At 45.1% G+C, this 14,980-nt stretch overlaps 1 protein-coding gene across 1 annotated transcript in view; it reads right to left on the bottom strand.

Annotated features, from left to right (window-relative positions):
- The window catches only part of LOC102524737 (uncharacterized), a 33,253-nt gene extending 18,900 nt beyond the window's left edge, over positions 1-14,353 (bottom strand). The window contains 5 exon segments of the mRNA XM_072948198.1: positions 3,473-4,920; positions 9,098-9,193; positions 9,626-9,752; positions 13,113-13,167; positions 14,239-14,353. Coding sequence (XP_072804299.1) covers positions 3,473-4,920; positions 9,098-9,193; positions 9,626-9,752; positions 13,113-13,145 — 1,704 coding nt within the window. The 5' untranslated portion in view covers positions 13,146-13,167; positions 14,239-14,353.
- Positions 14,354-14,980: the final 627 nt, after the last annotated feature.

The raw sequence follows: 14,980 nt of genomic DNA on the forward strand, positions 1-14,980 counted from the left end.
GGTATTGAAATATAGGGTTCTGAGGGTAATTCTGTCTGGGTCTTTCCATCACAGCTCTACAAATTTATGGGGTGAGTCATGAAAACCTATAATTTTTGACTGGGTGTAATCTAGTTGCTGAAAAGAAATCGGAGTTTTGTTAGCTTGTTTTCCTTGGCGCATACCTTTCTACTGAAGCAGAGATCACAAAGCAGATGTTGGAGAACCAGCAGCTTTTAGACCTCTCTTGGTACAGGCCTGCCAGTGGCTTGTTCTGTTTTAGGAACAACCAAGTTTGGGGATATGGCACATAATAAGCACTTAAAAAATATTGTTGGAATAGACAAATAAAAATCAGGTAGACATGATGACTTGTTATTTGAGTGGATAACAAAAATGTTTCTTCTGGTAATTCTTGGAGATGAGGTAGTGATGCTGGTATAAATCTAGAACTCCCAACATAACCTTTAAAAAGAAAACAATAAAGGGTATGGAAGAGAAAAGAGAAGAGGCAGCGGTGTTCCTAAAATTGATACAAAACCACCACCAGAAAGTATGCCCTACATGTGAAAATATGCAACAGCTGCCTGGTATGTAAGAGCACCGAAAATAAGGAAGTGCCAGAAAGTACACGCAGGACATATAAACAACTCCCACGGCTTGACAACAACAACAAACAGTGCAATTTAAAAATGGGCAAAGGATTTCAACAGACATTTCTCCAAATAAGATATACAATGGCTAAAAAGCACATTAAAAGATGCTCCACATCCCTGGTCATTAGGGGACGCAAGTCATAACCACAACGAGATGCCTTTTCATACCTGTTAGAACGGCTATCATGCGGGGAGAAAAGAAAAGTAACAAGTGTTAACAAGTGCTAACAAGTGCTGGCGAGGCGGCAGCAGAACCCACATTCAAACCAGAGCCCTTGTACGTTGCTGATGAGAATGTAAAACACTGCAGCTGCTGTGGAAAAGTCTGACAATGTCTTATCAAGTTTAATATCCACTTCTCAGCTGACTATGCAATCCCACCCTTGGGTATTTATCCAAAGAGGAAGGAAAACTTATGTTCACACAAAAACCTATATGCAATTGTTTGTAGCAGCTTTATTCATAATTTCCCCAAACTGGAAACAACCCCAATGTTCTTTCTGCTGTTGCTTGGCTGACGTCATGAATGGGAACTGTGCATTGTTTGCTGCTTCTACATTTATTGAGATGAGCATATGGACCTTAATGTTAAGGCTGTGCACAGTATCTGTAAGTTTCCTAATGTTAAAATAACCCACGAAAAACCTACATTTATCACGATGTATTTACCATGTTTAGGTACTTCGGGATTAATTTGCTAACGCTCTTGTTCAGGAGTTTTCAGTTCTGTCCCTGGATGGCACTGGCCTGCGGTTTTCCTTTCTTGTACTTTCCTTACTTGATTTTGGTGCTGGGTTATGTTAAAGTCGCCATGCTTGTAGGCAATCTCCTCTGAAAGATCCCGCAAGATTTACACAACCTGTTATATGCAAGTTTGACAGACCTTACCGTAAAAATAACTAGGCCTAATATTTTGTGTGGTTTTGATTTTTTGGGTGATTTTAGGATTATAATACTTGGGGAATGCTTTGGTCTGAATGTTTGCGTCCCCTCAAAATTCATGTTGAAATCCAACCCCAAAGATGAGTGTTAGGAATTAGGAGGTGGGGTCTTGGGAGGTGACCATCGTGAGGGCTCCTCCCTCATTGAATAGATTAGTGCCCTTGTCAGAGGCCTCCAGGAGAACCCTCACCCCCGCCACCATGAGGAGGCACCAGAAACGGACCAGGAAAGGGGGTTCTAACCACAACACAAGCATACTGGCGCCTTGATCTTGGACTTCCCAGCCATCGTAACTGTGAGAAGTAAGTTTCTGTTCTTTATAAGGCACCAAGTGCCTGTATTTGGGTACAGCAGCCCGAACTAAGATAGGGAAGTTATGTGTTTCCCAGAATTTTCCCGCCTTAGGTAATTAGAGTTTAAAAGAACGGTTGTGGAGAAAGGGGCACTGCAGATGGAGCATTAAGTGACCCAGAAGAGTTTGTTCCTCACGAGTCTGAAACGATGAGACTGACTAGTCCCAGAAGGCAAAAGCTGAAGTCAACTGACTTCTGCTTTGTTTAATCTCCAACCCCAATACCTTCCTGGAGTTTTGGTTTTTGTTTGTTAAGCATCTGGGCAAACAGAAAAAACTAAAGCCTTTTAAAGTGAAATGAATATTCCTGTCCCCAAGTGCTTGCCTATGCCCGATACACGGGGCAGAACCCGGTGTGAGCCTCTACGGGGTTCAACAGATTTTCAGTCTTACTTCTGAGATAACTGTCTTCAGCTTGCTCGAATTATTATTCACATTTTAGAAATGATTTAGTGGGATAAATAACTTATCAAAATAAGAGTCCATTTTTTTTTTTGGAGGAAAAAGCATCTGAACGTAGAGCCTGCATTTTGTCTGGCGGCCTTCAGAGTGTGGGGAGGGAGGGCGCATCACCTGACGGGGGTGAAGGTGGAATGTAAGAGTGAAAGCTTCCTTGTCCCTTTACCTCCCAGGAGGACAACCCACGTTCCACGCCCCTGGGCCTTCCCAGTGGCTGGTGACCAGAAAGTCCAAGGAGGCAGGCACAGCCTGGGAGCCAAGAGTCACCCTCCCTATGGTTACACTGCAAGGTAATTTTTTACATTTATCAGTAAATTAACTTGCAAAAAGCAACAGTTGTCTAAATAACCTTTAATTCTCAACACAGCAAAGGCAATCACTTCATGAGGAAAACAAGTGACATACGATGCATTTTGTGATTTGAAATAATGTGACCTCCGATCTGATTCAGTTTAGAGCAAGCAGCCAGGGAGAAAACGCACGAGATTTATACCTGCAGGTTATGGAGTGATTTTCTTCTCAGGTGAGTGGCTAAGGAAGCAGGGGAGAAATAACTCCGAAGTTTTAATCTCCAAGTGCAGAATTTACTTTTAAACTATTACAAAAACAAATTTTAGTGACAGTGAGGTAGCTCCAGGTCACCTGCTTACTCTCCCCTCCAAAACATTCTTCCTAGTACAACTTACCTGCACGACACTCAAAATGCAGTTTCAGAAAAACAGAATCCTACATTCATCTGCAGTCTGGAATGTTATGGCTACACTTTTCCATCGATCTACATGCTTCCCCAGTGACGGCTGGGAAAGCTGGTGGCTGTGATCACCACAAAGAAAATAAAATACTGTTTGATCTACCTATTCTATGGTCTGTAATAACTTAACAACACATGAAAAAACAGTGGTACCAAAGTTTTCCTACTGTCCCTAAGGTTATCCTGCACCCCGAAGTCTCTCATGGTTGACGAGGTATAAATTCTGGTGCTTAACCCACAGTTAATACTCTTCCTGATGCTCTCACCAGGGTGAATTCTCTGATAGTCAATGGCATGAACTTCAGTTGGGAGCTTTTGCCACATGCTTTTTACTTACAGTTTTTCTCCAGTATGAGTCCTCTGGTGGTTGGTGAGGGATGAGCTCTGACTGAAAGCTTTCCCACACTCCCTGCATTTATAAGGCTTTTCCCCTGTATGAATTCTCATATGTGTCATAAGGGATGAACTTTGTCGAAAGGCTTTCCCACAGACTTTACAGTTATACGGTTTCTCTCCAGTATGAATTCTCTGGTGCTGAATCAGAGCGGAGCTTTGGTTGAAGGCTTTTTCACAGTCATTGCATTTATAAGGTTTCTCTCCAGTATGAATTTTTCGGTGAGTATTAACTGCTGAGTGGGAACTGAAAGCTTTTCCACATTCCTTGCAATTATATGGTTTCTCTCCAGTATGGATTCTGTTGTGTATATTAAGCCGTGAAATCCAGGAGAAGGCTTTCCCACATTCATTACATTTATAAGGTTTTTCTCCAGTATGAATTCTTTGATGCTGTATAAGAGCTGAGCTTTGGCTGAAGGCTTTCCCACATTCTTTACAGGCATAAGGTTTCTCGCCAGTGTGAATTCTTTGATGTATAGTAAGGGCTGAATGGTAACTGAATACTTTTCCACACTCATTACAATGAAAGGGTTTCTCTCCAGTATGAATTCTATGGTGTCTACTTAGCCGCGATATTGACGTGAAGGCTTTCCCACACTGAGTACACTCGTACGGTTTCTCCCCAGTATGAATTCGGTGATGCTGAATAAGAGATGAGCACTGGCTGAAGGCTCTCCCGCATTCATTACACTTATAGGGCTTTTCTCCTGTATGAATTCGCTGGTGATTATTAAGGGATGAGCTACCTTTAAACGTTTTTCCACACTCATTACATCTATAGGGTCTCTCTCCAGTGTGCATTCTCTGATGGCCAATGAGCGACGTGGTGAAACTGAAGGCTTTTCCACACTCACTACATATATAAGGCTTCTCTCCAGTGTGAACCCTCAGGTGCTGAGTCAGAGATGAGCTTTGGCTGAAAGCTTTCCTACATTCCTTACATTTATAGAGCTTCTCTCCAGTGTGGATTCTCTGATGTTTACTCAGGGAGGAACTGTGGAGGAAGATTTTCCCACAGATATTACACTTGTAACATTTACGCACCGTGTCGATTCCCAGTTGCTTAAACAGAACTGAATACTGCTGTGAACGGGGTTTCCTTCCTCTGGAAACTATGCCCGGTTTTCTCATAAATGATTTTAGATCAAGACTTTCCCCAAGGTCAACACCTAGAAAGCTGTTCTCCTTCATAAAGGTTTTCTGGATGGCAACTAAGACTTCCCTGAAAGGTCTGTGCGTCTTGCCTTGCTGATTCTCTAGCTGGTCCTCATTTATGTAGATTTTTCCCAGTTTGAAGTCAAAAGGACCATCACCTGTGAGTTCATTCATTACTTCCTGATTTTCTTCTTTGGAACAGGTTGTCGTTTCAAACAAGCTCTCCCATCCTAAAATAAGCAAAACGTGTAAGTCTCTCTCGCACTGGGAATAAAGGAAAGTGACATCTAAACATACAAGGGCAGCTAGCAAATACATCCTGGGAGTCCTTAGAAAGGGACGGGGGAAGAAGGGGAGGAGAACACAGCAGGCTGGAAGCCGTGCCCAGGCAGGAAAGGTCTGAAGACACCGACATGCAGGTGGGCTGAGGGACTGGGAGGGCAGCTCTTCCCGCGGAGGAGCCGGGCCTGCCCCAGTGACAGAGCAGCGGTCAGCAGGGCACAGGGCATCTCTGAGGAGAGCAGGCTGTGCTGTGGTTTGGCTTCACCCCCAGGTCAGCCACCAGTGCACTCAAGGTTAATCTAAGAGAAAACTGCAGAGGGGCCGTCAACAAGACGGGGAAGGAGTGCAGGGCTAAAGCCTCTTTGAAACACGGGCCTCCGAGAGTGGCGTCTTGGGACTCGTCTGAGTGCTGTGAATACTGCTGGGATGAACATTCACGGACTCATTCAGACTATTTCCTGAGTGTCCACTATGTACCATGCAAAGGTCAAGACTCAGGGTTACAGGGAACACGCCCAGTAAGTGTCCAATTTTCACAAGGTTTACATTCTAGGGGCCGGATACTGACATCCACCAACTAACCAAATAATCAGAGAAGCACTGGGAGTAATGAGAACTGTAACAAAACAAAAAAACAAGGCGACGGGTCATATGACTGCACAACCTGGTATTTTAAACTGGGTGATAGGGAAATAAGATTAAAGATGAGATCTAAATGGCACACAAGAGCTGGCCAGGCAAGAACGCGAGTATAAAGATGGTGATTCCAATCAGAAAGGAGAGCCAGCTCGGAGCCCTAAGGCAGGAACAAGCACTGAGTGTTGCAGCACCATAAAGAAGTCCAGCGTGGTCTAGCAAGCGGGAACCGGGGAGTGCTCCAAGGTGGGGGGATGAGGCGGGCAGGGCCACAGCTCGTGGGACCTTGTAAGATATAGGAAGGTGTTTGGAATTTCGTCACAGGATCATGAGGGAGCAGAAGGGACATGACAGTTCTGTCTAAAAAGGGTAACTACGGTTCTGTGACGAACAGACTGCAACTGGGGGCAGCGAAAAGAGAACAGGGATGGGGCAGAGCAGCCAGTTAGGAGGCTGCCACGGTCCTCCTGCGTGGAGGGGATGGGGGCATCGTAGTGGAAGCAGGTGCACTGGGATACTGTGGAGGCAGAGAGAACAGGTATGCTCACCTGTGAATACACCCTGGTACTAACTAAGCAAGAGGACCCAAGAGACGCCTAGCGTTTGGCTTGGGGAACCCAGTGGAGACAGCTGCCACATACAGTGACAGAGGAATACTGGGAGAAGAGTACATTCCTGAGTGATTTTCCACCCACCTTTTCCATCACTTAGGGTACAGAGCAAAAAATGGAACCATTGATTCAAAAGAATGAATGTATTTTATGAGAGGTTTAATTTTCTTAGCTAAAAAGGAAATATATACTCATTGTAAGAAAAATTAAGAAAATATAGAAGACTATAAAAATGAAAATACTGTTCACTCATAAACACATCATGCAAATATAATCACTGTTATATGTGGAATGGAGCTCACCAAAATTTTTCTGTATATTAAAAAATAACACATTTACTTAAAAAATTAAAATGGGTTGAAACTAAACTTCCCCCTACCCCTACTTCACTTAAAAAAACTGTGAGTAGCTTATGGTGAAAAAGAACATGAAAATGAATGTGTATATATATTCATGTATGACTGAAGCATTGTGCTGCACACCAGAAATTGACACAACATGGTAAACTGACTATGTGCCTCAATAAAAAAAAATTGTGAACTTTTCTCCATGTCAATAAATGTGGGCTGACACCATCATTTTAACAGCTACATAATATTCCAAGGCATGAATATATCATCATTTAATACATCCCCTTCTGAATCGTTTAGCTTTCTTTACTCCTAGTGATGCCTCATGTTCTAACATTCCCTTACACCATCTTTACAACTTTGCACAATTATGCAATTATTTTCTTACAATAAATTTCTAAACCTGGGATTGATTTTAATAAAGGCAGACTGTCCTCCAGGAGGACAGTCAAAATCCCACTAAAGACTCTGCTTATTGCTCAGAGTAACAGAAGAACCCTGGACATGTGTTTCTTAACCTTCAGTAATTTAACAGGGAAAAAATGGTATCTCACTGCTTTGGTTTGAATTTCACTGACTTATAACTAAGTTGACTAGTTTTTCAAAAAAATCTTATGTGAACTTTAAATTCACATTCCTTGCCTTTTAAACAACACTCGTGTCTTTGCACTTAGTTATTTGGACCCTTTTCCCCTTATATTTACCTTTGCGTTCCATAGCCATGACAGCAGTATTAATAGGAGAAAATGGGGAACTAAAATTTCCAAAAGAAAGACTGTTTAATAAGATATGGTTTAAGAATACACTAGAGTTCTTTCAATGAAGCAGACCTCTATTCAACAAAGGCTGACTAATTCACTGACGTTCACAATCAAAAACAGGCTCAAGAACAAGATGTACAATCTGTTTCTCTGTGTATGTGTTTCATGTACAAACACACTCAAACAAATCTTCACACAGTTTGAAAGGATAAATAGTAAAATATTAACAATGGCTCAGCATGGCTGGTGAAATTTCAAATAAATTTCTTTTTTGCTTCTCTCTTTTTTTTTTTTACAACACCATGTATACCTTAAACAAGTTAATATAATTAATTTTTATATGCTTGCAAAAGAAGAACACAGTCAATTTGAACCTGATGATTTCTTTGCCAACTAATGATGTCTTTGAAAGCTCACAATCAAAACTGAAGCTCATCCACGGCTACTGTTCTGGGTCTCAGAACAGATACATTTATTTTCTAAGGTTCTGACTGAATTTCTATCTTATTAGTTCATTATTCTTGCAGTCAGCCTCCTCCAATTGTTGGTGAAATGTGGCAGAATATATGTTAGTATGTGGTAGAAAAAAGATTCCTGAAATGAAAAAAGACTTGGGTCTTCAAAGCAAAGGGCCCCCTGAATGTCAAATAATTTGGAGAAAAAAAGAAGCCTCCTTGATATAATATAATGAATCTTCTGAATTCCAAAAATGAAAAGAGTATCTTATACTCTTCTAGACAAAAGACAAAAAAGGGGGGGAAAAGAGATTTTCTATACAGGAAATAAGAGGGAAAAAATTTAAAACTAACCGAGGACTTTTGATCAACAACACTCAGTGCCCCAAAACAGCAGAGCAAAGTTTTGAGTAATTCTTAGGGAATAAAAACTGATGCCAGAATTCCAAACTTAAAGCATAATTCCCACAGAAATAAGAGAATTGATACCAGACATGCACAAATATGTGAAAACATTAGTCAAGAAATATTCTAGTCAAACCAAAGGGGAAAAAATCTTGAATACAGGGTTCACGAATGGACACAAGACTGAACTGACACAGAAAGCCCACCTCTTGCCATCAGGAGAAGTAAATTCTGCACAAGCTGCAAAACTCAAAGCAGTGAGCCATCCTCTGGTGCCAGAAACAAAGACAAAACCCAAAGTGGGACAGAAAGCAAGAGCTTACAATTCTGCAACCCACAGGGGTTTTAGAGGCCGAGAGAGAGACATCCCTGCAGCTCGGGTCTGAAAGTGTCCCGTCCTGCTAGCCCTGCTTTCTCTTGTGTAGCACAAAGACACCCGTGCATCATTTTCTTTTTAGCTGAACCATGTGCAAAAAGCTGCAGGTAAGAAAAGTCAAAGCAAAAACCCAAGATGGGACAATGGGGGTGCACTGCAGTGATAAAAGGTTTGTTCAAACCATAAAAGGAAAATAACTTAAGAAAATAATCTAGTAAAAGCAAGAAAAAAAGGGGAAGCTATGAGTCTCAAACCTTTAAACATTATATATTTCATTACATAGTCTGCATCCAAATGACAAAGGACACGTGGTAAAAATGCAGCCCAGGCTGGGAGAATTCAACTCTCCCTCCGAACCTGCCATGTCACGTACTCCGAAAGGCAGAGTGAGGACATGCCCTTCTGGCCAGCATCTCCCACTGGGCCTGGCACATCAAGGAGGGCTCTGCTGGATGCTGCCTGAGCGCGGCCTCTTCACTGATCAGCAGAGCCCAGGCAGTTAGAAAATGCTATGCAATTACTGTCACTCACCTAGACACGCACTCTGAGAAACTCCATTTTCCACCATCCAGGGGTCTTCCCCTTGCTCTAACTGGAGGATAACCTTTGGTTTGGAAAACAGAATCCCTGTTCATGAGCAAGAAAGAGAATGAATCCACGGTGCAGACATGAGGGGACGCTCTGGCACTCAGATCCAGCCTCAGGGTCTCTAAGACAGAGGGACAGCTGAGAGGAAAGAGGTTTGTTCTGAAAGGAGCTTAAAACTGGGCTCCCAGAGGATGGCCAGGAGGTGAGCTCAGGATGCAAGTTAGGGCTATGGCTGTGCATTTTTCTAAGCTGGAACCTCCTATGAGACCCCGAGGGACAGAGTTCGGGGGCAGAAGACAGGAAAGGCACAGAAAGGATGCCCATCAGCAACTCTACCAAGCCGAGACTCGTCCCAGCAGCCAAGGGGCATGGCAACTGCTACTTTCTGAGTCCATGCCCCGCAGTGTCCTCCTTGGAGAGGGCACCAGGATGCCCCCACACCAGACTCTGCATCACAAGGAAAGTCCTTACCCAGCGACAGCAGGGCGCTGTAGTTGTCCAGCATCACCTCCCGGTACAAGGCTCTCTGCGCAGGGTTCAGGTGCAGCCACTCGTCCCGGCTGAAGAACACGGCCACATCCCTGAACGTCACAGACTCCTGGAACAGAAAGCCGTTCCTGCTCACCCAGGCCCATGCCCGCAGTGGGGTGACTGAGCAGCAACCCTGCCGCCACTCTAGGTTCTGAGCATTTCCAGCTGAGTACTTCCTGACCACCCCTCAGTCACTGAGCACACATCTGTCACCCACCTACTGCTGCAGTAGAAGAGAACAAACCTGACTCCATATGAGACCTGTTCCCTTGGCTTTAACCCTGTGCCCTGTTTTCTAGGCTTAGTCTTGCTGGCTCTGCACCTGTTGTAAAAAAAAATGTTGCCTTTAGCCTGAAATACACAGAAGAGCCTATTCTCAAGGCTCTGACCTTTAAGGATATTAACACTTTTGCACTCATATAAAGATAACAAGTTCCAGAATAAAAAATAAAGTTTGTTTTGCTAGAGGTTTTACAGGGACACCATCATCTAACCCACGTGGACAGCTGCAAGAACAAAGAATTCCTACACCAAGAAGTTTGCAGCAACCAACCACACCCCCTCCCCTTTTTTGTATAAAAGGAGCCTGAATTCTGACTTGGGTAAAATGGTTCTCCAGGACATTAGTCTGCCATCTTCTCGGACTGCTGGCTTTCCAAATAAAGTCGTTATTCCTTGCCCCAACACCTCGTCTCCTGATTTATTGGCCAGCTGTGCAGTGAGCAGAATCAGTTTGGACTCGATACTCGGTAACACTGTCAGTGAAGCACTGAGTCTTCAGAAAGCTGAAACACAGCAGCCAAACAAGGTAAGCATTTAAAATCATTAAATAAAATCAGAATGATGGCAGTGCAGAACTCTAGACATGGAAATGCACGATCGCCTAGACCAAACTCATTCCCAGGTGAGACAAGAGAAGTGGGTCTGAGAAGCAAACTCACTCAGGGAGGAAAAGGTATGCCCGGATTCGGTCATCACCTTGGGCCATCTGTGTCCTGGGCGAGAGGACAGTGACAGTCACAGGAAGGGAGGCTCTAGAATGCCCAGGCACCGCTTTCCCAGGAGCGGGCCCAGGGAGGTGGGCTTGGAAGAGCCAGGTGAGGAGGCTGCAGGTGGGACTCCCCCCGCCTCCCCCCACCCCTCCCCCGCCAGCCTCTGTTCTGCTACGTCTCTCTGAGACGGAGCAGGACCCTGTGGGGCCCTCCTGGAGACAAAAGCCCTTCCGTGTCCCCACTTCTGGTTTACAGGAAAAAGGCCTCAGCCTCCTAAACCTTCCTGAGTACCAAAGGGCAGATTCAAACAGTTGCTGATCAGGGGAGTGAGGGAATGCAGAACAGAGGAAAAGCAGTCAAGAAACAACAGCGCAGCAGTAAAGCAGGGTCCCGTTCCTGCTCCAGGGATACACGTAACAATGTGTCTTTGCGTGTTCCTGCAGGAGCTAAGGCCCCCAGCCAGGTGGAGGGCGGTGACTTCAGGCTGAGAGCAGGAGTCCGGGGACACCACCCTGCTCCGTCACCAGCAACCAAAGGAAGTCATACATCCTGCAGCCCTCACCCCAAATTTCGCCTATAAAAACTTCTCCCTGAAAACCAACAAGGAGTTTGAGTATTTGAGCACAAGCCCCAGTTCTCCTAGCTTGGCCCTGCAATGAATAAACCTTCCTCCGCTCCACACTGTGGCATTGCGGTTTGTTTGGCCTTACCGTGCATCAGGCACACGAACCTGTGTTTCGTAACATCTCCCACCTCACTGCATCACAAGTCACCTCTTATAAACTGGTGTCTCTTTCTTTTACTATTAAGAATCTTTTTTTTAAAAGCAAATTAGGAAAGACCAATAAGCATAAGAAAAGGGAATAGATCTAACTTTCTACCACCAGAAAGAAGGTTTGTTAACTTCTAACTGTATATCCTTTCGGACTTTTTACATGCTAATATGGCTCTGGATTTAAACAAAAATAAAATATTACACATGTAACTTTATCCCATTCAGTTTTTTTACTTGCTACCCAGTGTGTCACGGTACAGATGAATCAGTTTACGTAGGTAATCTACTTGTGGGCATTTAGGCTGTTCCCATTTTTGTAATCCTAAAAACGCTGAACTGAGCATCCCTGTACGTCACCAGAAAAGCATGCAAAGCTTATTTCCTTAGGACACATTTCTAGAGGGGGAAATACTTTTACTCTCTCATTAACATCTCCCCCCAAACCGAGAAAGGAGGTCACAAGGCCAGGGATGTTCTCTGACTGGTTAGGACAAAAACAAATGAAAAATAAGAGGCTGTCAGAAATAAGGGAGAAGACTCCCGCCCCCCTCTTCCATTTTCTTTCCGAATTTCTTTCTTTGTCCAAATGTATGTACATCTTTTAAATGCTAAATAAATCATCCGCCAAATCATCACAAATGTTTTCTCAAGGACCTGGTAACAACTCTTTGAATGTGCCAACCTCCCCATTTCCTGGGAGGAGATGGGCCTAACTTGTCACCTGACAAATTTCCAAACTGCAAAACTGGGTCATAGCACTGAGCTAAGGACAGCGGGCTTTCTGTCTCTGCAGTCTCTTTAGTGGCCTGCCTGTGACGCACGTTACATTCTGGTTTAATGTTTATTCGGTAATAAAAAGCGTTTTCCTTCCCTCCTACCTTTGTGGAGAGGTTTTCTGGTTTGGGAAGGGATAATGTTTTTGATTATATTTCCTCTAGTGCCATGAATGGGCAAAGGGAAGAAATCACCATGGACCGGAGGCTTCCCACCTCAGGAAAAGCTCGATTCCCTGAGTCTGGCCCTGAAAACCACTGCCCACACTGTGACTTCTTTTCCTTTCACCATCTGTGTGAGCCTGGTACTGCCTGGGTGTGCCCAAAAAAAAAAAAAATAGTAGAGAGTACCCCTGACCACACCTGCTGATTCACTGGTCTTCCTTCTAGATCTTCCTAGAAAATCACTGGACCCTTACCAAGTATTACTGGGGCTGACTGGTCCTCAGGAATGCCGTTCCTCTTTGATTTCCTAGTGTTAAGGAAAGATTTGACTCTTTATGTCATTAAACTGTCTCTGCCCCATACAGCGCAAAAACAGACCTGGATCCCTCACAAAGCTCTGGGTGTGGCACCGGCATGGGGCCTGAGGGCCCATTCACTTCCTAGTCAACAAGCACTGTTAACATATTGATCTCCACTTCACCCCAATGTGGGTAACAAATGAGTTTCCTCAGAGGCACCGGATCCCCAGTGGGCGATCAGCTGGGTGATCACTGAGTTAAGTGAAGAATTCACAATGTGACTGGCCCTGAGGCAAGGGGAACCTCTTTCGGGAGCCCTCGGGCCCCTTAATGGGCTTCATTACCTGGAAAAGCTCAACAAGCAATCAAGCCCCATCCACCTCTGAACCCCAAGGACAGTTCAAGAGAGAAGCCTGCACTCACCAGAGCCCGGAATGGCAGCAGCCTCGTGGCCATTTCTCCCTCCTGGAGAAGGCACCTGAAACGGAGAAAGAAACTGTGAGGTCGCTACGATCCTGTTTGCACTTCCTCCCCGATTAGGGTTAGACCTGGTTAGAATAATCTCCACACGAGCAACCTGCAGAGGGAAGAGGGAACCTGGAAGCCCAGGCATTCCTGAGTCGGAGAGGCCCAGGCATGACCACCGAAAGCAGGGGTGGGCAGTAAGCAGAACTCCAATCACTGGGCCTCCTTCCTTTCAGCCAGTGCTTTACGAGTAAAGACGAATCAAACTGAGGGATTAAAACTCTCTGATGTACATTAACAATGTAAAGGGCAGCCATGCTGGGCTCACAAAGATCTTAGAAATGACATAAATATTCCACACACCTGCATTTAGGTATTTTGAGCTATAATAATTACAGTTATGATTACAGTAATTCTTTAAGTGTCACTTGAAGAACTGGTGTCCTTTTCAGGAACAGCCAACCAAAAATTAGTCCTCTCTTCTCTTCTTCTTGGAAGCTGTGCTTCCCTTATCAAACCTCCTTAAATGTAAAAGGAAGTATTTCCTACCCACCTTCCCTTCCCCACCCCCCCAAAATTACAAAACTGAGAAGAAACAGCTTCGTTGGCTAGAAATGACTTTAAAATTTGGAGAAAAGGGAAGTAACTTTGCAAGCGGACAAAATTATTCTAAATAAAAAAAAATTAAATCACTTAGGATTCACTGTGGGAGAGCAATGCGGAAAAGCAAGGTTGGCAGAAACGGAGAAACACAACAGAAAGTTTGAACTCCGGAGGGGGAGACCAACAGACGTCAAGAGCCGAAAGCCGCCCCAGGCTCGCCAGCCCGGAGACAAGACACGGCCCCCCCGCAACCCCTCTTTAGGGAGCGTCTCTCCGGGAGCCCGGGCGGAGGCGGAGGCGGAGGCAGCGGGTCGGGCGGGGGCTCCTGCCGGGGCAACGCCCCCTCCCCGGGCCGCGTCCACCTGCCGAGGCCGCCTGGGCTCGGACGCCCGGCGCTGGGGCTCGGCTGGCGCTCCCTCCGTCCCGGCCGGCCCGCCGCGGGGGCCGCGCATCCCGGGCCCGCTCTCCCCGGCACCTGTACCTGGGCGCGCCGGGACGGGCACGGGACGCGGCGGACCGCACCGCAGTAAAGCGGAACACCCAGCGCGGGGATGTCCGGGGCCGCCGCCGCCAGGCCTCCGGGCGCCGGTGCGCCTGCGCACAGGGGACCCGCGGCGCTTTTCCTTTCGAACTCTATTTCCCAGCCGTCTCCATGGCACGGCCCTCTACGGTGTCCGCGAAGGGCCAATGCAGGAACGCCGGAGAACGCGTTCTTGCTGGAAGCCCGAGGAGGCTGAAGTCTTCCAGCCCCTGCTGTAACCACGTATCCCCTCGTACACCTTTTAATTAATAATTATGATGACAATGATAGCAAAAGGGAAAAGTAAGTATGTAATACAAAAACGTGGAAGACTAGCCTCTCACTACTGCTTATTCTTGGTTGATCAAAGAACTGTTAGAATCTATTTAACAGATTTTTGAATTTAAAAAAATTATGTCTACATTTTGTAGCCTGTAATAAGAGACATATATTTTAACTGGCGCTCACCATTGGTTAAAACAAAAGCATAGACTCAGTATTGCCCTTTTCATGACACTCATTACTTCTTTTTAAAAGGGTTCCTTTAAATTGTAAGGCTTGCCTTCCAATATTGACTGTAATTCCCTTCTTTACAACTGCATCCTCAGTGTCTGGCACTGTACATACCAAATAATACGTACTCAGTAAGTGTCGAATGGACGCTTTTAAAAATATCCACCATTGAGGGGAGGGTATAGCTCAA

Source organism: Vicugna pacos, chromosome 22 (assembly GCF_048564905.1).
Source record: "Vicugna pacos chromosome 22, VicPac4, whole genome shotgun sequence".
Taxonomy (NCBI): domain Eukaryota; kingdom Metazoa; phylum Chordata; class Mammalia; order Artiodactyla; family Camelidae; genus Vicugna; species Vicugna pacos.